The sequence below is a fragment of the Nannospalax galili genome, unplaced genomic scaffold, assembly GCF_000622305.1.
Source record: "Nannospalax galili isolate Female #2095 unplaced genomic scaffold, S.galili_v1.0 scaffold290, whole genome shotgun sequence".
Lineage (NCBI taxonomy): Eukaryota > Metazoa > Chordata > Mammalia > Rodentia > Spalacidae > Nannospalax > Nannospalax galili.
This window is the reverse complement of record NW_008331486.1, coordinates 866,109-888,582: the sequence shown is the minus strand read 5'-3', so window position 1 is coordinate 888,582 and position 22,474 is coordinate 866,109. Positions and strand designations below refer to the sequence as shown.

Here is a 22,474-nt window from a genome sequence, read left to right as displayed (position 1 = left end):
GAAATTCATGCCTGGTAGTAAAATATAGCCAAATACACATCGCTGGAGAGATCATAGACCCTGGAAAGAATCTACTACTGTCACTTTCCCAAACCAATGTATATTCTTATTATATTCTAAATACTTTAAGTATTCACAGATGAGTATAGTTCTCACCGGTGATTCATCCAAAGAAGCTTTTTTCACATTAGATGGAGATTGCGTTACACAGTTCCAGAATTGGTCAAAATGCAGAGAATATGCAATTGTGAAGTGCCAAGCCCTAATTAATGTATCTACAAGGAAACCCCTAGACCTAAGGCTCAAGGAACATAAGGGAAAGGAGGGGAGTAGGGGAGGGTAGAGGCAAACAATTTTATGAGCCAGAGAACCAGGACAGCTGCTGCTAGATAGTATCTTATAGACATCACAGGGAGGTTGCACCCATGAAATTTCAACAATGTGGTTGCCTAAACAATATCTGTGTAACAGTAACACCAGTTCACATGCCAAAATGGATGGGGGAAATTTTATAAGGTCACACCTCTAGATAAAGAGCTACAGGCAATCAGTGGCTGCTGAGGGAGGATCAGTTTTGTTGAGGGACAAGCTCTTTTAACAGGTTATCGGATCCCAAGTGGTCAGCCCTAAACACATGTATACACAAGTACCACTAAATGGACTCAGATTACATATATGTGTAGAATATGGAAAGAGTTGGAGAGGGGAGAAGGATAAAAATGATGTAAATACAGTACTCATTATAAAATTCTTAAAATTTAAAAGAATGCAAAAGTAATTTTTAAAAAAATTTTATGTGTGGTGGATGGTTCATAGCCACCATGTGTGTGCTGGGAATCAAACCCGGGTCCTCTGCAAAAGCAGTCAGTGCTCTTAACCGCTGAGCCATCTCTCCAGCCCCAAAAATAAACTTTTAAGATTAAAAAAAATTCAGGGGTTAGAGATATGACTCAGCAGTTAAGAGCACTGACTGCTCTTGCAGAGGACCTGGGTTTGATTGCCAGAACCCATATGGCAGCTAACAACCATCCATAACTCCAGTTTCAGGGGATCTGATGCCTTCTTCTGTCCTCAGTTGGCATTTCACAACACAGGTATACTTACACACACACATGCAGGCAATATACTCATACACATAAAATAATAAATGATAATTCAATGAAGGACTTATGAAAATTCCATATGGAAACATACCACTATGGAAGCTTCTTAAAGTATATACGTATACATTAGAAAAAGATTAAAAGAAGTTACCTCATAACAGGGACAGTGCCCCTATTAGGCACCATAGGCTAGCAAAGTAAAACCCCAATGCCAGGAATGGACTCCCTCTCTTGAAGCTGAGTCCCCATAGACCCTCAAATACTACTGGTCATTGATCCAGCTCTTGGTTACACATCAGAATGTGACAGTAAGACCATACTAATGAAGACATTACAGCAAACAAGGAGAAATCAAGCTGGTGCTGACTTCAAAGCTTCATCTCTACTGGCTAGTGTTCAAAGTGTTGGAAAGTGCTATGCATGTACCAGAAGGGGGGGAAAAATCATCAACCTTACCCAGCTGTGAATCCTGTGAACTAGAGTAACAACTGGCCTAGCAAGATATGCCCACTGGTGCAATGGTGACATGAATATTATGGGAGTAACCAGACACTTTTAATTGGATTTAAGGTCTGCTTCATAGGATGGAGCCCATAACTGACATTCATATCAGGCTTAGGAACCTGAGGCTACACAGGGCATAAGGGAGAGCCTAATACTAGTTTCCTACTAAACAGTTATAGTATTTAACTGATGCCTCATGACTTATTGTTATACCCATAGATTAATGCATCTTTCAACTCTCACCAGAGAAGTTTCCTTATGCAGTAGATAATGATTAACAGAGAACTCAAAACTGGCCAATGTACAGAGAACAAGTGGCTGCAGAGGACTTATCCCTGAATAGGACCCTGTTTCAACCTTTGCCTCCAAAGTGTCAGGATCATTGTGGGAGAAGGTGCAGAAAGATTTTAAGAGCCAGAGGTGGTGGATGATCACAAGGAAATAAAGAGTTTTCCAGATAGCTGGTCAGTTATTCATATGAACTCACAGCAATGGCAACAGTATATACAAGTCCCATGTAAGCTAAAACCAGACAAAATTCCAGCATAGACATAGAGAAGTGGGTAGGAAACCCCAACCCAACCTAAGAACTTTTGGCAACCAATGCATTATAGACATAATTGAGTACATTAAATTGGACGGGTAGGGGGTGGGCACTAAGGGAAGGTGCAGATAGAAAAGGCAATCTAAATACCATCAAATTATACTGTATGAAAATTGCAAAATTTCAATAAAGTTTAAAAAAGACTGCACCTCTTGAGATTTTTTTTTTTTTTTTTACATGCAATAGAGTCCTTGAGAACCAATGCCAAAATTTACAGAAACTGCTCGTCGTGATAAAGGACTAGCAGCCACTTATCTTTTCCCTTGCCTTTTGTCTACCTCTACTAAAGGCTGGAAAAGTAAAGAGTCTTCAAGGCTTTATGGCATAATTTTAACCACTGAGCTGTACATGGAAGTTAGCTGTGGAGGCTTCTAGAAGCACTGGGGCTGGGGGCTTAGTTCAGTTTAGTTCAGTGTACACTATTTGCCTGGCATGTAAGAGACCCTGGGTTTTACTACTAGCACCACAAAAAAAAAAAAAAATCATAGGACTAGTATCCCCTCTTGCCTCAGCATATGAATAAAGAACCAGCATAGAGCCCTGTGACAATGAGTGACACAACAGAACAGAAGTAAATCAGGAGCCCAAAACAGAACAGAAGTAACAGAAGCCCAAATCCATACAGTGGACTAGTAAGAAATTACGTTCTTAATGGTACAGGCAATTTTTCCTATAAAGTGATGGATGATAAATATTTAGATATTGCAGACAAATGTATGTATTAGAGAGAGAGAACAGGTGGAATTATTAATTGTGCTTGCAGTAAAAAAGAAACCACCAACAACACAAACAAGTATGGGAATGTTCCAATTACACTTTATTTACAAAAGTTTGTTGTGGACAGATGAGGCCAGCAAGCTGTATAGCATGCCAACCCTTGCCTGGTCAGGAGAACAACTTAAAGTAGCAACTGCTAATTTTCAGATTTTTTGTTATAGCAGAAAAACATTGCTAGTAGGGCTTTCTCCTCCCTGCTACCAATGTCATTCCTAAAACCCTCCATAATCATCTCTAAAATAAAGTGTAGTGTCAGGTAAAGTCCTCAAAACAGTGTACTAATGAAAAAGTGAATATGATGAGGAAGGAGCTGGTGGGGGGATAATAGGAGACAGGTCTTAATTATGGAGAAAATAGGGGTACTTTAACTGGTGAGGGAGGAAGGGTTAGTCAGGGCAAGAGAACAGATAAATAATGCTTAGGTGATGTGAAAAACAAGAGCGAAATGTATTATTTCTAAAGCTTACTGAAAAATACACATACATTATCTATACATGAATGCAAGTGCAGAGCTGAAGACTATATAACCAGAAACAGTGCTAGACAGGAGAAACCTTCCTTCAAATTGTTGGTCAGGGTAGTCCAAGAGACTCCCAAAATAACACAGGCTATTGCCATAACCCTTGATTTCCTCCCAGAACTTAAAGGTAAGACCCTATTGCTTTAGACAGAACATACTTCTGACACGCAACTTAGAGCAATGGAGCCAAAACTGTCCTGGAAGCCTCCCTCCCCCCGAAGACAAACTCTCATAATTTCAGAGGATACTATGAAAGCTTCTAAGGGAAGCTTGAGTTGATTGATTTCTTTTCTTTTCTTTTTAAATGACAGGCACAGCAAACTGTCAGTGCAGCTGTAGCACTTTTATCTTGGGGATAATCAACAGCTATCTAATTGGCGTTAAAGCCTGCTCAATGGGAGGGGAACTCATGTGTGGTAATACACATGCTGGAGAGGTCATACATCCTAGAGAAAATCCTACATCTGTCATATCCCAAGGCTAATGTAATTTCTTACTACATTATAAATATGGATCCTTATATTTACAGACAAATACACCTGCCACCACTCATCAAAGAAGCTTATTTTTGCAACAGGTGGAGACTGTTAAAGAGTTCTACAACTGATCAAACACAGAGAATAAGTGTGAGATGCCCAGTACTAAGTGACACATCTACAATGAAACCTCTGACACCTAAAGCTCATAGAACATAGCAAAACTGGGTATAGAGAGAATACTATTCTTACCAGCGAAACTTACTCATCAACAGAGGGCAATTAACACAGAAAGTCACAACTGGCCAGGACGTAGAGAATAAAAGCAGAATGCATGTACCTGGATAGGACTCCTGTATTAAACCTCTGGTACCAATGGCTCAGAGACCATTGTGGAAAAGGAGGAGGGTGTGGAAAGAGTTTAAGAGCCAGGAGTGGTAGATGACTACAAAGGGAACAGTTTTCTAGGTGGATGGAAACTTGCTCATATGAACTTACACAATGGTGACAGTATGTACAAGACCTATGCAAACTCAAACCAGACAAAAGCCCACAATAGAACTGGGGAAATGGGCAGAAGGCCCCAACACTAGCCAAGGAACTATTAGCAGCTGATCACTGCTGGGTGAAGGGCAGTTGGTGTTCATAAAGGGAATGATGCTAGATAGGCTGACCAGGCTCCAGTGGATTAACTCACACCCAGGGACATCTGAGAACACAAACTTGACTTGACAGGCCTTAACATATATGAGAGAACACATGAAATCCAGTCAGATGGCTATGGAAGGAAATGTCCAAGGTTAAGATGTATTGTATGAAATGCACAAAAATTCAATAAAGATATATATATATAAAACTTTAAAAAGGTAAACATATGAAAGAACAGAGTCTAGAAACAGACACAAACATATATGACTAATTACTTTTCAACAAAGCTGGCAAGATAAGTCATCAGAGAAATAAAAGAATAAATAATAAAACTAACATCCATGCAAGAATGTAAATCTCAATTAGTATTTCACATCACAGAAAAAATAACTCAAAATGGATCATATGCTTAAATGAATCTTTTTTTAACATATATTTTTTAATGTGTATGACTATATTGCCTGCATGTATGTGAGTGCACCCATGTCATACAATGCAGCGGAGGTCTGAAGAGGGCATCAGATTCCCCTGGAACTGGAGTTAAGAACGGTTTGTAGCTGCCATGTGGGTGCTGAGAATCAAACCCAGGTCCTCTGCAAGAGCAGTCAGTGTTCTTAACTGCTGAGAATCTCTCCAATCCCATTAAATGAATCTTAAAACTACTAACACAGAAGAAAACATGGGTAGATCTTTTGTGATCTTGAGATGCAAAGATTTATGAGGAAACAAAAAGTCTGAATCACAGAAGAAAAAGTTAAAACACTGGACTTTATTAAAACTAAACACTTTTGCTCCAAAGACAAAGGAATGAGGACTGGCAGGTGTACCTCAGTCAGTTGTAGAGCACTTGCCTAACACACCCTGGGTTCCACCCCAACACTGCGCAAGGGGAAGGTGGGGGATGGGAAGGCCTGAGAATGAAAGGACAAGTCACAGACAGAAAAACACATGCATAGCATATACCTGATGAAAAACTAGCACCAGAATAGAGATTTCTTCCAAGTCAACAGTAAGAAAACAACTGAATTTTTTAAATGGGCACTTTACAGGTGGCAAATAAGCACAAGAACAGAAACTCAACATCATTGGCCATTAGGGGAACTGGAATTGTAATAGGATGCCTCTATATGCACTTAGAAGAATAATTAAAGACGAAACACACCTGATAATACTAACAGTTGGCTAGGCTGTGGAACTGGAAAACTTTCATACACTGCTGGTGGGAACAAAAGTGGTACAGCTTCATTACCCATTATAAATAAAGCTCTGTAGGGCTAAATGCACACTAACCATATGACTCATTCCTAGGGATTTACTGAGGGGCAAATAAGACAAAAATAAGTAAAAGAAAACATGGCCACACAAAAACATGTTTGCAAATATTTACAGGGATACTACTGACAACAGTAAAAAACTAAATACAATCAGAATATTTATCAATTGGTGAATGGATAAGAAAATAGCTATATAACCAGAAAACAAAATATTACCTATCAAGAAACAGCAATGAAATTTCCTGGTGTCCATTTTCAACTTCTAATTTTATAGCCCATTTCCCTTTGCTGCTACAATACCAACTAGGATGTGTCAGTTATAAAAAGCTACTTTAGACAGTTTGAGATTCTTTTCTGGAGGAAACTTAGGTCTTCAAAAAAGCATGTTTGCAAAATAATTTGTGCTTGAGAAATCCCTAGATGATCAAAAAAATTAAAGATAAATTCCTGATGATTTGCAGTTTCCCTAATACTTTTATCCTGGTTCAGTAAAAATATAAAAGAAAATGGTTCAAATTGAGCAATTTTGCTCAATTTCAGTAAATACTGAGCTATTAGGAAGTATATAAAACTTGACTTTGTCAGAAAGTAAGGCATAAAAGAATCTCAAGTTCAATTTTAATATTGGAAGATTTAGTTACTAATCTCAAACAATTCATACACCCATTTTGTATTCTGTTAATCGAATTTTAATAAAGACATTTCAAAGGCTGGAGTAAGAATGGTGGTTAAGTGCTTACTGCTCTTGCAGAGGACTCAGGTTCAGTTCCTAGCACCCACATGGTGGGTAACTAGCTGGAACTCCAGCTCCTGGGGAATCTGATGCCCTCTACTGGCCTTTGTGGGTATTACATGACACAGGTGCACATAGGTACACACAGGCAAAACGCATATGTGTTAAATAAAAATTTTGTTTCAATTAAAAAGACTTTTTGAGATTGGGTTCCATTACACATTCAGGCCAACACAAACTCATGATTCTTCTACCTCGGCTACCCAGGTCTGCACTGCCAAAGCCAGTCCATCCACTCTGAGAACCTAGACAAATCATGGAAAAATCACTGTGTTTCACTTTAAGCTGTAGCTTTTCTGATTAGCTCTGCATCTTTCTGTATGAAGAAAGGACCAAAGAAACAACCTAAGGATACAATTAGGAATTACTAATATTACTTCAACATAAAAGGAGGGGAAGACACTGAAATGTGTTGATTTGTCCCCAAAAGTTACACATCATGTCTATCAGTGGTGCCTGTCTCCCTTCTTGTATAATACAGGAGTATTTTATCAACTATTTTGTAAATGAAACTTTTCTTAGCTCTAGAGACATTTTAATAAGAGAGGAGTTCCACCTCAACCGCCTATTTAAGTGTAAATTTTAAAGACTTGTTTATTTAATGTGTATATGTTGAGTTTATGAGCACCACGTGCATACAGGAGCCCAAGGAAGCCACAAGACACCCTGGAACTGAAGTTATAGGCAGCTGTGAGTAGCAATGTGGGTGTGCCAAGAACTGAACTCAGGTGCTCTGAAAGAGCAATAAGCACTCTTAACCACTGAGCTCTGTCTCCAGCCCTGTGAATGATTTTAAAAAAGAGGTGAAATCAGAAACAATAGACAGAACACTAAATCATGGGAGGTTATGACTACCTTGGGTTTCAGTGTAACGTTCCATTGAGGGGGATTAGTTTTATATCCTTCAATGCAAAGCATGCTAAATGGCAATTTGGAGTCTCAATCATGCACTTGATGTATTTTCAATATTTTAAATTACTTCTAGTCCTGTGTTTTTATTACAACTGTTTCCTAATGAAAACCACTCTATCATTGCCCTGTCAGAACTGTGTGCCACCTGTAATACCTCTAGTAGAAATAATTTACTTTTCCTAATTACTTTGATAATGTGCTCTGAAAGAGGGAAAATTTGAGCATATAGTGTGTGTGTGATATAAAATTGTGAATCAGTGGAAGTAAGGGTTATCAGTACTGAAGATACTGAGCTACATGAGATTATTAAAACTGGCATATCAGCTGGGCATGGTAGTACACACCTTTAATCCCAGCACTCTGGAGGCAAAGGCAGGTGGATCTCTGTGAGTTCAAGGCCAGCTGGGGCTATAGGGAGACCCTGTCTCAAACACCACACACACACACACACACACACACACACCCACACACACACACACACACACACACACACCCACACACACACACACACACACACACACACCCACACACACACACACACACACACACACACCCACACACACACACACACACACACACACACCCACACACACACACACACACACACACACACCCACACACACACACACACACACACACACACCCACACACACACACACACACACACACACACACACACACACACACACAGCTGCGTATCAGTGGAGTAACGATTAAAAACAAACAGTAAGTAGATTTTTGGTATGTGCAAAAATGGGAGCCTGAAACAGCATTAGTAGAATACTAGTTATCAACTGAACTTTCAAGAGCACTCAATTAGGACTCTATGGGAAGAGCAACAGAGTTTTAAGAATTTTTATTATTATGTGTATATACGCATGCCTGTGTGTGTGTCTGCACACAACCACGTGCATGCCATGGTACACATGTGGAGGTCAAAGGACAACTTTTGGGATTTGGTTCTGTTCTTTTAGCATGTGGGTCCTAGGGATGGAACTTATATCATTAGGCTTGGTGACAAGTGTCTTTATCTACTGAGCCACCCTGCCAGTCCCCTTCAAAATGAGCTTTTAAAACTCAACATATGGCTTTACTTTTACCATGCATGTTCCAAGAATAAACTTTAGCATAATCACACTGAGAAAAGCCCTGAAGTTCTTGGAATTTATTGTTCCATATTATACCTCATCGAGATGTCAAACAAAGATTTTGGAAGTAGTTAAAGTAAAATACTTTAAAAATATTTGAAAATTTGCTTTGTGTTTTTTGACACAGGATCTCCTGGAACTCTCTATGTAGACCAGGCTGACCTCCATCTCAGAGATCTACCTACCTCTGTCTCCAAAGTGCTGAGACTAAAGGCGTGGGCTACCACGCCCGGCCTTGGTTTTTTTTTTTTTCATTTTTGAATCATATTAGTCACTCTACTGGAATCTGAGAAAACAAAGTTTAAAAAGAACAAAAAAGAAAAGAAAAGGGAGTATCTGGGACTAAGGATGCGGCTCAGTGGCAGACGATTTGTCTAGGAAGCATGAATCTCTGGGATCAATTCCCAGCATCACCAAGAAAAAAAAAAAGTGTCACTGAGCAAGAATCTCCAATAATTCTAATATGTGCAGATGTGGTAAAAGTACATGGAAATGCTTACAAGAAATGCTTTGAATTTGGAAGACATAATCTATTATTTCCTTCTCCATAGAAGTATTTCTTTAAAAAAAATTAATAAAAGACAAGATAAATGAAAGAACAAGAAAAAAAATCTCTAGAGTGATCCTAAGGATCCTGACCATATACTATGAATGATTCATCAACTTAGGAACAGGCTTGGGAACAGTGGCGCACACCTTTAATTCCAGCACTCAGGAGGCAGAGGCAGGTCGATCTCTATAAGATAGAGGCTAGCCTCCTTCAGGCCAGTTTCAGACCCTGCCTGAAAGAGGAAAAAAGAAAAAAACAAGAAAAAAACAAAAAGAAACAGGAAGAGAAAAATCAAACAGTAATTCATAATTCAAAATGTTATAAGAAAAAAAGATCAAATAAAATAAATCCAAAAGGACAGGGTTTTACTCTGCAAGCTAGAATGGTCTTGAACCCAAGGCAATCTTGCTGCCTCTGAAGTGTTGGGATTAAGTGTTGGGAACTGCCACACCTGATCTGTCATCCTTTCTATTATAAAAAATATTTTAGGTCAGGCCAGGCATGGTGGCACACGCCTTTAATCCCAGCACTCAGGAGGCAGAGGCAGGTGGATCTTTGTGAGTTCAAGGCCAGCCTGGTCTACATAGTGAGTTCCAGGCCATCTGGGGCTACAGGGAGACCCTGTCTCAAAAAGACCAAAAAAAAAAACAAAAAAATCTAGGTCAACCCTTCTTCAGGACAGCCCTTCTCCCTAAACCGCATTTTATTCTTTTACTAGTAATACACTCTTTTACCAAACAATTCCGATCAATAGGCAAAACATGATTGGAATCCAGATCTCTTTGCTATCAATTTTTCTGTCCTGTGCATCTCTTTGCATGTTCATTGGTATGCGTACACAAGTATGTGGGGCCAGAGGACAACTCCAGTGTTCTTCAGCTTTTTATACAATTCTAGGGATCAAACACAGGTCTTCATGCTTATAATTTACTAAGTGAGCTATTTTCCCAGTCCTCTGTGTTTTTATAGCAATGGTCTTTGAAAGAACATACTATACCCTTGTTTTTTCAAGTCCATTTACTACCCAGACCTTATTAATTTTGCTAATTATCCCATCTTTCAAAGAAATCCTTGTGATGGTTGGTTTTAATGGCAACTTGCCACAAATCATCAGAATAACCTAAGAAGCCTCAACTGAAGAATTGTACTGATTGCCTTTACTGATATGGGAAGACCCACACCAAATGTGGATGACACCTGGTAGTGACCCAAAAAAAGGGGATACCAGGAAGATTATTCGCCTTTTGTTTGTTTGGCCTTCCCTCTTGCTACTCAGTTGATTTATCTGTTGCTGCTGCTGCTGATTCCTTTGCTGGCACTGGAGCTAGTATTTCCAGGCTTCTATCATTAAGGATCAGCAGCTTGCCAGGATTCATCTGGGTTTTCAGCACCAGATTGGGACTGCTGAGGCACCCAGCCCTGTGGACTGTGCAACTACCAGGTCTTAGCCTCTCCAGCGTGAGACAGTCACCATGGGACAACTCGGCTGCTGAGGCACCCACCCAGTCTCAAGGACCAAGCAACTACCACATTCTCAGCCTCTTGGGTATGAGTCAGCTGTTTTTTACATTTCTGAAGCTTATGAATGAATGAATAAATTATATGTGTGTGTGTGTGTGTGTGTGTGTGTATATATATATATATATATATATATTCAATTGGTTAGTTATTTTCCTCTAGAAAACCTTAATACAACTTCTTGATGGTTACTTGTTTTTAGCCTGAAGAGCTACCCTTTGTATTTCTTTGTTTATAAATAATTTATTTTCCTTACCCATAAGTTATTGCCAGTCATGGCAGAGCACACCTTTAATTCCAGCACTTGAGAGGCAGAGGCAGGTGGATCTCTGTGGGTATGAGGCCATCCTCATCTACATAGCAAGTTCCAGACCAGCTGGAGGCTACAGGAAAACCCTGACTCAAAAAGACCAAAAAAGAAAAATATATAATAATTTATTATTTTTTAAAATTTTATGTGTATGAGTGTATTGTCTGCACATATGTAAGTGCATCTGTGTCACGCAATGCCTGCAGAGGTCAGAAGATGGTGTCGGATTCCCCTGGAAATGGAGTTACTGATGGTTGTTAGCCATCATGTGGGTGCTGGGAATTGAACACAGGTCCTCTGCAAGAGCAGCCAGTGCTCTTAACTGCTGAACCATCTCTCCAGCCCCACCCTTTGCATTTCTTGTAAGGCAGGTCTTCTGTCAATAAATTTTCTCAGTTTCTATTTATCTCAAAATATCTTCATTTAACCTTCAGTTTTGAATACAAGACTATATTATTTTATTGTGCTGTTTTACTGTACTTTGGGTTTTTGTGGCATCCCTGGTGGAGCAAGTCTATGCAGGTGTTTTTTTACCTGCTCACCTCAGGCCTCTGTGTCACATCTTGGCAATTCTTGTAGTAACTCACTTTGTTGTTATTAACAATGCTATTATATCTGATTTATCAGTGGTTTCAATGTTGCTATTATAATTGTTTTGGGGTGTGATGAACTAGGCCTATTAAGAGTTTGTATTCTGATTAATCTCCTACCAATTGTTTGTCTCCCCTCTCCTTTGGTCTCCCTTTTCCTGTGATACAATACTGAAATGACTCAAATTACCAATCCTCCAATATTCTCCAGGTATTCAAGAGAAATCAAGGCAAACTCTCACTTCAAGTCAAAAGCCAAAAAGGGTTAAGTTTTACAAAGAAGGTATGTCAAATATAGAAAGACCAAAAGTTAGACTTCTCGGGTTAAACAGTTAGCCAAACTGTGAATACAAAAGTTCTTGAAAGAAATCATAATTGGTACTTCAATGAACACACCAATAAAAAAGCAAAAAGAAACTCCTGTGGTTGTACAAGCCTATAGTATCATTCAGGAGGCTGAGGCCAAACTGGGCTGCATAGCAACACCCAGTCTAAAAAATTTTTTTTTAATATTTTATTATTTTTATGTGTACTCACATTCTGCCTACATGTATGTAAGTGCACTTGTGTTGTGCAAAGCCTGCAGAAGCCAGAAAAGGGTGCAAGATTCACTGGAACTGGAGTTATGAATAGTTGTTAGCCACCATGTGGGTGCTGAGAATTGATCCCGGGTCCTCTGGAAGAATAGTAAATGTTCTTAACCGCTGAGCCATCTCTCCAGCCCCCTAAGTACTTAAAAAAAAAAATGGCTGGGGGTGCTGGTGGTAGGGATTTAGCTCAGAGGTAGAATGCTTGCCTAGCAAGCACAAGGCCCTGGGTTCTGTCCTCAGCTCCAGGAAAACAAAAAAGACGACAAAATAAAAAAATGGCTGGGGAGATAGCTCAGTGGGTAAGAATGGCTGCTGCATAAACATGGAGACTTGAGTTTGGATCCCCAGCACCCAATGTGAAAAAGTCAGGCATGACCACGCTTCTGTGACCCCAGTACTAGGGTATAGGGAGACAAGAGGATCACTAGCATTTGTTGACTTGCCAGACTAGCAGAAAAAGGGTGAGCCCCAAGTTCAGTGAGAGGTTTTGTCTCAAAGGAGTAAGATGGAGAGCGACAGGACACCTGATGTCCTCAAGTGCATACACACTGTACACACACACACAGGTACTCACATCTACACATAAAACAAATAAAACCTGGGGCTGGAGTGACGGCTCAGTGGTTGAGAGCACTGACTGCTCTTACAGAGGACCCGGGCTCAAGTCCCAGCACCGACATGTGGCTTCAAACCGTCCTTAACTCCAGTTCCAGGGGAATCTGAAGCCCTCTTCTGACCTCCATGGAATTGCATGACACCGGTGCACTCACACACATGCAGGCATTACATTCATACACATAAAAATAATAAAGAAAATATTTTAAAAAAACTTAAAAAAAAAAGCTGTTTTATGGTTTTCCTTATAGGCAAAAATCTGAGTCATCTCTGGAGCTAGGAGACAATGGCACACATCAGTCTATGGCCTTCTCACTGGGTGACACCCTCAATTTAGTTGCTGTTACCCAAAGTAGAGCCACAATTCTCAGAAAAGGAATTAGCAGGAAAGATGGAACCTGCATCTTAGACATACAGGGCTAGTAATAAGCAGCAGGAAATTGCATGAGAAATGTTTAGTACTGCTCCTACCCAGAAAATGTGTGATGTGTCAGGGAGGGCATATGTGTGCCATGCTACACATGTAGAGGTTAAACAACTTGTGGGAATCAGTTCAGTTCTCTCCTTCCACTACGGGATGCAAGGACTGAATTCAGGTCATCAGATGTGCACAGCAAGTGCTTTTATGTGGTGAGCTATCTGGCCAGCCTGACCTCATCTTAATCACGACAATCTGAAATGCAATTATCTCAGTCAGGTGAGAGATGAAGAAGAAAATGGGAAAGTGTAAAATGACACAGCTTCTTGATCTTACTAAATTTTCATGCATTTTTCTTGAATTAAGGCTTTTTTCATTTGCTGTATTCCTTTTCAAATATTTTCAGAGACTTTGCTGTCATGCTGGAAGCACCTCTGAGCCAGCACGCCTATGAACATGCAAATTAGATCATTTCCCCAGTCAAAACTTTCAAAAATTTCCTTTATGTTTGGAACAAAGTCCAAATTTTCTACTAAGCTCCAGCAGTTTCAAATATACTGCGGCCCTTCCCCATCGTCAGATTTCATTCCTTGCTCACTCTGCTCGAACCTGATCGAGGGTTCTCAGGGTCTTTGTATCTGCTGCTCTCTTAGGAAAGATCTTCCCCGGTCTTCTCCATGGTTTCCTTCTTCATTTTATTCAGATTTGATATCAAACTTCCTTTCCCCCGCCCCTTTCCCTTCTCCTTCTCTCTCTCTTAATTTTTGGGGATAGGGTGTCCCTGTTGCCTCAGCTGACCTAGAACTTGCCATGTAGACTACACCTAACTGGATCTAACAGAGATCCACCTGCCTCTGCCTCCCAGTACTGGGATTAAAGGAGTGTACTGCCATTCAGGGCTTCTCTTATTTTTGATTTTTTTTTTCTGTAGTCCTGGGGATTGAACACAATGCCCTGTACATGCTAGGACAGAGTTCTACATACCCACGACTCTTAATACCTCTTCAAAATAGTAAAAGACACTATTTTAAAAAAAATTACTTTCTTCTTTCATGTGTGTGAGTGTTTTGCCTACATGTATGTAGGCGCAGCCTGTGGATGGCTGAAGAGGGTGTTGAATTTCTCTGGAACTGGAGTTAAGGACAGTTGTTGGCAGCAGAGCTCTCTCTAGCCCCATTTATTTTTACTGGTTTTTACTTATTCTCTTACACATTTACAAGTCATATTAAGAATATTTTTAAGGGCCAGTAAAATGGTTCAGCAAGTAAAAGGGCTTGCCACCAAAACTGACAATCTGAGTTTGATCTCCAGGATCCATATGGTAGAAAGAGAGAACCGACTTTTCCAAGCCCACTGATCACCACGGTATGCCATGGCATGTGTAAAACCATACACACATATATAAATACAAAAATTTTAAAAGTTGACAAAGATTTGTAACAGCCAAGAAACAAAGTCAACCATTCTTAACCCAAACAGTCTTTATTTTTCTTAACATATTTACTTTTTTTTTGCCCCCTCCCCCGCAACATATTTACTTTTAAATTTAAAAAGTGTTTTGAGACTAGGCCTCATGTTGTGCAGGCTGACCTCAAACTCACTGCATAGCAAAAGGTAACTTTAACCTTTTACCGGTACTCCTGCTGTTACCTCCCAAGTGCTGAGATTACAGGCACAGGCCACCATACCTAGTTTTATGTGATGCTGGAGATTTTTGCAGGCTAGACAAGCACTCTACCAACTAAGCTACATCTCCAGCCCTTTACTGAACGCATTTATTTATTTTCTCATTTGTTTAGTTTTTTTCTCCCGTTAGAATGAAAGCTTCACATCACCACCATATTCCCAGTATTTGGCCAAGTGTTATTCAATAAGTATCTGTTGAATGAATAGATGTACACAGAAATTGGAATATTGAAATTACTTATGTGTTTTCATCAATATCATTAAGAGTAGGAGAATAATGGAGTGTGGCAAAAGAAGTAATGGTTATTTATTTGGCTCAGAAAAGTTAAACAAGTCTTTAAGCTCTTTGTAATCATAAATGTTATTTTTTTTAATGAATGGCACTGCTGACTGGCCAGTGTCCTTACACTACATATACCAGGCCTGAAAGAAACAAACACTTCTGATGGACTAAGAAAGATAGAACAATACAAAAACACAAATGTCTATACTAGAAGAGTTTTAGAAAATTTAAGAGACACTGGTCAGAGTAAAAATCCTTAAAAATCAATCTCTCACTAAGTGTATATACTTAATGTATGTACTTAACACTACTAAAAAGTCATTCCATGTCAGCTGGGTGTGGTGGCGCACGCCTTTAGTCCCAGCACTTGAGAGGCAGAGGCGGGCAGATCTCTGTGAGTTCAAGGTCAGCCTGGTCTACAAAGTTAGTTCCAGGACAGCTGGGGCTACAAGGGAGATCATGTCTCAAAAAGACGAAAAAAAAAAAAAAAGAAAAAAAAAAGTAATTCCATGTTATCATCCCTCCCCTGTTAAATTTAAGCTGTGGGCTGAGCAAGATTAAGCAAAGTAGACTTAGGCCATGAAGATTTACCTTGAGTCCTGTTTTCTCATCATCACTTCCATTATTTGTAGATGGTGTCTCATCTCCTTGCCTGGAAACCAAGACAAAATCTTCGCTATTAAGAGTAGATACTGAGTCTGAGGAGACACTGATTTTTCCAACAGAAGCCTTGTCATCCATAACTCAAGAATGAGGCTCAACTCATGAATGGTTAAATATTTTTTAATGCCTGAAAAACAAAAACCATAAAGATATTCATATATAATGTATGAGATAGTTATCCTCTAATTGTTACAAAACTATGGAAAAACTTTAAAAGTGCTTCTGAAATATTTCCAAGGACACTGACTATGATTTAGGCTTGTCATTCTGGTAAGTGAATTTTGTGCTATGCAAGGCTAAGATATTTCAGATTCCAAATAAATAAATAAATAAAACACTCCCTTCATAGTAACCTTGCCTACCTACAGTGATACCTTTGGCATATACTACAACTCTTGTCTACTTTTGGCTTCTAAAAGTATGAAGTACTAAATGACATTCTAGCCTTCAATTTGTAATGTTTTATATATACATGAGACCAAAATGCTTGGTTATTGTGAGAATAAAACTATTTCCTACATTATCAATACTGAAATTTAAGATACTATGATGGTTTAGCATATAAAATTGCATATTAACACCTAAGGGAGATAAACTCAAGGCAGGGAAACCAGAAATTCCAGAGTTTGGAATTATTGTCCATTAAAAACTCAATTTTCCCACACCCTAATTTCTTAAAACTCAACTCAATGTTAACAATATACAACAAATGGATTTCATATACAAAACTCCCAGAAAAAAAAATTAAGATGCATCACATAAAGGCACTTGATTATTTATTGACTCTTAGAATAAAACTTAAATTCATATATCTTTTCTTTTTTGGTCTTTTTGAGACAAGGTCTTCCTGTAGCTGCAGTTGGCCTGGATTCGCTAATGGAGGCCAGGCTGGCCTCAAACTCACAGAGATCCACCTGCCTCTGCCTCCCGAGTCCTGGGATTAAAGGCGTGTGCCACCACACCCGGCTCATGTACCATTTTTTAAATATTTTATTATTTTTATTTTATGTGTATGAGTGTATTGCCTACATGTATTTGAGTGCACCCATGTCGTGCTATGTTGCAGAGGTCAGAAGAGGGCTTCAGATTCCCCTGGAACTGGAGTTAAGGATGGTTCGTAGCCGCCATGTGGGTGCTGGGAATCGAACCCAGGTCCTCTACAAGAGCAGTCAGTGCTCTTAACCGCTGAGCCATCTCTCCAGCCCCTCATATATCATTTTTAAAGCCTGATTCTACATACTTTGTGGCAATGTTTCCATTTGGATGCCAAAACATCAACAGATAATTTGATATTATATTGAGAGTCTTAACCCATTAAGAAATAGCTGCGTGAGTGGGAGAGATGGCTCAGTGGTCAAAGAACTTGCTCTTGCAGAGAACACAAGTTCAATTCCTAGCACCCACATCAGGTGGCTCACAACTTCCTGTAACTTCAATTCCAAGAGATTCTACATCATCTTCTGGTCTCCATGGGCACAACAGTATACCACCCCCCGACACATACACACATAAAAATTTAAAAAAAGAAACAGCTGTAGCTCCATGGTCTCTATGCTCATCACCCAAGGATCTGATGTTTAATCTCTCCAGCTGAAGCTGGCCAAAACACTATTTCCCCTTCCAAGTCTCAAAACACCTAGCACACAATCCCTGAGTATTATACCTGGAAGAAAATTTAGATATCATCAATATTAATAAACATAAGGAAACTGCAACACCAAGAGAAGGAAGGATATTTAACTAGTTGATGGCACAGATAAGGGTAGAATTCTGAACTTTTCTGCTGCCTTTTACTTCTATTTCTCCTGCTTAGAGACTACCATGGGTCTATATTTTACAAGACCAAATCTAAATACTTAGTGGGGAAGGGCATGCAACCATAATTCCAACACTCAGGAGGCCTGCTTGGGCTATAGTAAGAGTCTGTTTCAAAAAAAAATACATAGAACATTGAAAAATATTTTGAAATGATCTTCTGAAAAGCCAAAGGAAAACTGTTGTTTTTATTTATCCATTCAATGAACACTCACCTAGTATAAGAATAATCACCTAGTATAAGAAAGGTAAGATAGCAAAAGAAGTCAAAACTGTTCCAAAACATTAGTAGAGATCTGGTGCAAATTTATATAGACTAATAGGCATTGATTTACAGTAGCAAAAATTATGAGACATGATGGGACAAAATCAACTTAGACCTTTGCTTGGGATATATATTTCAAAAGCTCAAGGATTTGGATTTGTCAGATTTTCCCACAGTCTCTTTCATCAACTCCAGGCTGTCCCAAACCACCTACTCTGAGGAGTCGTCCAGTCCACTTGCAATTTTTACTTGATTCAAATGAATTGCTTCCCTTACTGACGTTCCCACAGCATCCAAGTTCTGATTTTTTTTTTTTGGTCTTTTTGAGACAGGGTCTCCCTGTAGTCCCAGCTGACCTGAACTCACTATGTAGAACAGGCTGGCCTTGAACTCAGAGATCCGCCTGCCTCTGCCTCCCAAGTGCTGGGATTAAAGGCATGTGCTATCATGCCTGGCTAGTGAATGTTTCTTAATTTAATCTTCACATTGCTAATTACAGACAAGTAAATTAAGACTGAGCAAGATGGTGTAATTTAGTCAAAGTACTGTAACTGATTAGAAGAAAACACAAAAACTGAACCCAGCATCTATGAGTCTAAAAGCAGTGCTCTTATCAGTGAGGCTTTTAATGTCATAAATCTGAATCTTGTCCCCACTCAGTACTGAAGAGTCTTTCTCAGAACTTGTTTTTAAGTTAGTTTTTCATGCTCAATCAGTCTTTTGTTCACCTTTTAAAATTAGGTTAAGGAGAAGCAGTTAAGAGAACTGGCTGCTCTTACAAGAGAACCCGGTGTTCAGTTTCCAACCAACATGGCAGTTCATAACCATTAGTAATTCCGGTTGCAGGAGATCCAACACATCTTTCTGGCTTCCAAAGGCACTACATGACATGGATGCACTTGGGTGCACTTAACATACATGGAGGCCAAACACTCATACACATAACATATAAATAAACATAGTAAAAAAATCTATATGAAGTTAATAGTGCAACAATAGCAGAAGGTCTGGGAAATTTGTCTAAAGCCATGATCTCAGAGATTATACTTTCACTAACATTCAGGGGTCAAAAAGAATATAGTTAGCATGTGGAACTAAGCCTTCGGTGGCTCAGATCCTATTTTCTTTGAGGAGGTGATAGAAAAATTCATTTATAAGATACTTCACCGTGTTTTTTGGCAACTGAAAGTAACTGAATCACTCAGCAGGAATGAGGTTTAACAAAACACTACACAGTAAGACTTTTCTCTGGTCTCCAGGGACAGGGTGAAGACAGCCCCTGAGCACCCTTCCTAGTCCTCCAAAATGAAGAGGAACCACAGAACTTAATACATACTCTGGCAATATTCTAGATTTACCACCTCTGTCTTAAGAGCACTGACTGCTCTTGCAGAGGACTCGGGCTCAATTCCCATGGCGGCTAACAACCATTCGTAACTCCAGTTCCAGGGGATCCTACACCCTCTTCTGACCTCTGCATTGCGCAACATGGTGCACATACATACATACACCTAAAAATAATAAGCAAAATATTTTTAAAATTCTACTTTCACTAGTTACCCCAAGAAGTCCTTCTCTTGATTTTTCAACCTTCAGTCTGTAATTCCAATTTCCATAAACAAAAAAGTACAAACTCCCTTGTGAAAACAACCAGTTATGGACATCTCTTTCATACTAGTCTCTGTGGCACCTCTCACCATTTAATACATTTGATTCATTTCTTTATAAGCATCATTTAAGTTAAAACTGAAACCCCATTTTTGTGTTTCATTAACTACTGTACATTTGGCTCCTAGAACACTGTCTGACACGGTAGATGGTCAAGTATTTATTAAAGATGGCAGATGAGTGGCAGAGAAAGATGGAAAAGAGAAAGAGGCACCCAATGAGACAGTAATACCATTTTAATTTTATTTGGGGTTGGGAGTGGGGACAAGACAGGCTGGCTTCAAACCTGTGATGTCTGAACACTTGGATTGTAGTTACGTGTCACCACACCTGGCCAAGATTACCTTTTATAAAATGACATTAAAAAGGGTAGTCACATTTATAATAGTGAAGCATGCAAATAGAAGTTAGGAAAAATCCAAGTTAGAATATCAGATCTAGGGTTGAGGTTAGTGCAGCGCACATGCACAGCACGTGACAGGTCCAGGGTTTGAACCCTCTAGCACCAAAACAAAATGAAACAAAGCAGACCAAACCAAACAGAAGGCCCCAACCTACACTACTTATACTACGCACTAATATACTGGTTATACTACTCACTAATTGAATAAGCCTGGTTATAGTTTCTGTAAGAGAAAATGTTATACTATCTCACAGAGCTATTTTAAAAATGAGTAAGGACTACATGTGTATATACACATAACAAAAGATTTAACAGTACACATATAATGTTATAAGCACCTAATAGCTAAAGCTTTTCAAAAATTACCTTCCAGTTAGTTTCCTTCACTCATGTAGCCTTTGGTATCATATTTCAAAGCCCAGTTATATTGTATCATATTTTTCATTTCATCTAACCCTTCATTACTGACACATAAAAGATAGTCATTTTGATTGACAATTAGTCTCAGTCAGACCAGGTATAACAGTATATATCTATAACCTAGCACTTAGAAAGTTTAGGCAGGAGGATCAAGAGTTCAAACCCAGCATGGGCTACAGGGCAGACCCTTTAGTTTTTAGAATTATTCTTATTTTATGTGTATATATATTTTACCTGTATGTATGTGAGTGCACCTGTCTCATGCAATGCCTACAGATGTCAGAAGAAGACATCAGATTCCCTAGAACTGGAGTTAGAGATGGTTGATAGGCACCATGTAGGCATTGAGAACCCAACCTGGGTCCTCTGCAACAACAGCCAGTGCTTTTAACCCAAGATCCTTCTCCATCCCCCAAGATCCTTTCTTTAAAAAAAAAAAAAAAAAAAAAAAAAACAAACCAGAGCCAGGCGTAGTGATACACACCTTTAATCCCAGCACTCAGGAGGTAGAGGCAGATGGATGTATCTCTGTGAGGCCAGCCTGGTCTATACAGTTCCAGGTCAGCTGGAGCTACAGGGAGACCCTGCCCCCAAAAGACCGAAACAAACAAACAAAGCCAGCATGTCTTTAATTCTAGCACTCAGGAGACAGAGGCAGGAGGACTCTGTGAGCTCCAAGTCATTCTGGTCTACATATTGAGCTCTGGGCCAGCCAGGCCTACACAGTGAGACCCTGTCTGGTAACAGGGGGAGGAGGGGGAGAACCAGAAAGAAAGAAGAATGAAGCCTGGCATAGAGGTGACTATCTATATAATTCTAGAATTTAGAGGATGAAGCAAGTTCAAGGACTACCTGGGCTACACAGTGAGATCTCTTAAAAAAAAAATAATTTGTGAAGAGGGAGGAGACAAAGGAGGACAGGAAGGGAGGGAAATGAGGAGAAGGAATGATATGAAAACTCTTTATGAATTTTTTGCCCAGATTCACTGCTTTGTGACAATAAATGGTAATTTTAGACTCAACTATGCACTTCTGCAAAGACCATAGGAAAACATGGCCAGGGTCAGTGAGATGGCTCAGCAGGTAAAGGTATTTGCCACCAAGCCCAACTACCTAGTTTCTCAGTTCTTATGCCCAGAACCTAAATGGTGAAAAAAAAAAAACACCCAATTCCCACAAAATGTCCTCTGATTTCCACATACACACCGTAGTAAGCATACACACATGCACACACACACAAATATTTTAAAATGCACCTCACTCTTGTTGAATGAAGGTGCATATTCATTCTCAGGCTGACCTAGACCCCATTAGTGCAGAGTAAAGCAGTAAGCAGTGTCTACGCTGGAAGATCTTCAGTAGTCTTTCAATTGTATTATTTCTAGCTACTAACATTAATCTGACTGGTTAACAGCGAACCTGCAGCAGCAGAGATCTGACAATGTTCATCTAATGGAAGCATAAGCTAGTAGGTGATCTACCTAGCTTATAAAAAGGCAGTGTTCATTCATAACTGAACTTGATGAAATGTGCTAGAGTCTAGGTAGCAGCCCAGAGCTTAATAGCTGTATCTCCTTGGTTTTCTTGAGACATTCTTTTTGGAGGTAGTATTAACTCCAATTCTGCTACTTTGAGGTGATTCCCAACTATTACTAAACAGTCCTTTTCAAAACTCTTGACTTCCTAGCTGGGCATGGTGGCACATGCCCATAGTCCTAGCTACTCAAGAGACTTAAACAGGAGGACTGCTTGAGACCAACTTGGACAACATAGCAAGATCACCTAAACCAATAAGCAACAACAAAAATAAAAAAGAAGAGGCAGGGGGATCTCTGTGAGTTCAAGGCCAGCTGGGGCTACAGGGAGACCCTGTCTCAAAAACACCAGAAGGAAGGGAGGGAGGGAAAGATGGAGGAAAGAA

General features: G+C 39.5%; 1 protein-coding gene across 5 annotated transcripts in view; it reads right to left on the bottom strand.

The window, feature by feature from the left end:
* Window positions 1-22,474, bottom strand: part of Rabgap1 (RAB GTPase activating protein 1) — a 166,620-nt gene that overhangs the window by 104,774 nt on the left and 39,372 nt on the right. For all 5 annotated transcript variants that reach the window (XM_008824430.3, XM_008824420.3, XM_029559439.1 and 2 more), the window contains one exon: window positions 15,911-16,109. In XM_008824430.3, the coding sequence (XP_008822652.1) occupies window positions 15,911-16,060 (150 nt within the window). In that variant the 5' untranslated portion in view covers window positions 16,061-16,109. The remainder of the gene's footprint in view (window positions 1-15,910; window positions 16,110-22,474) is intronic.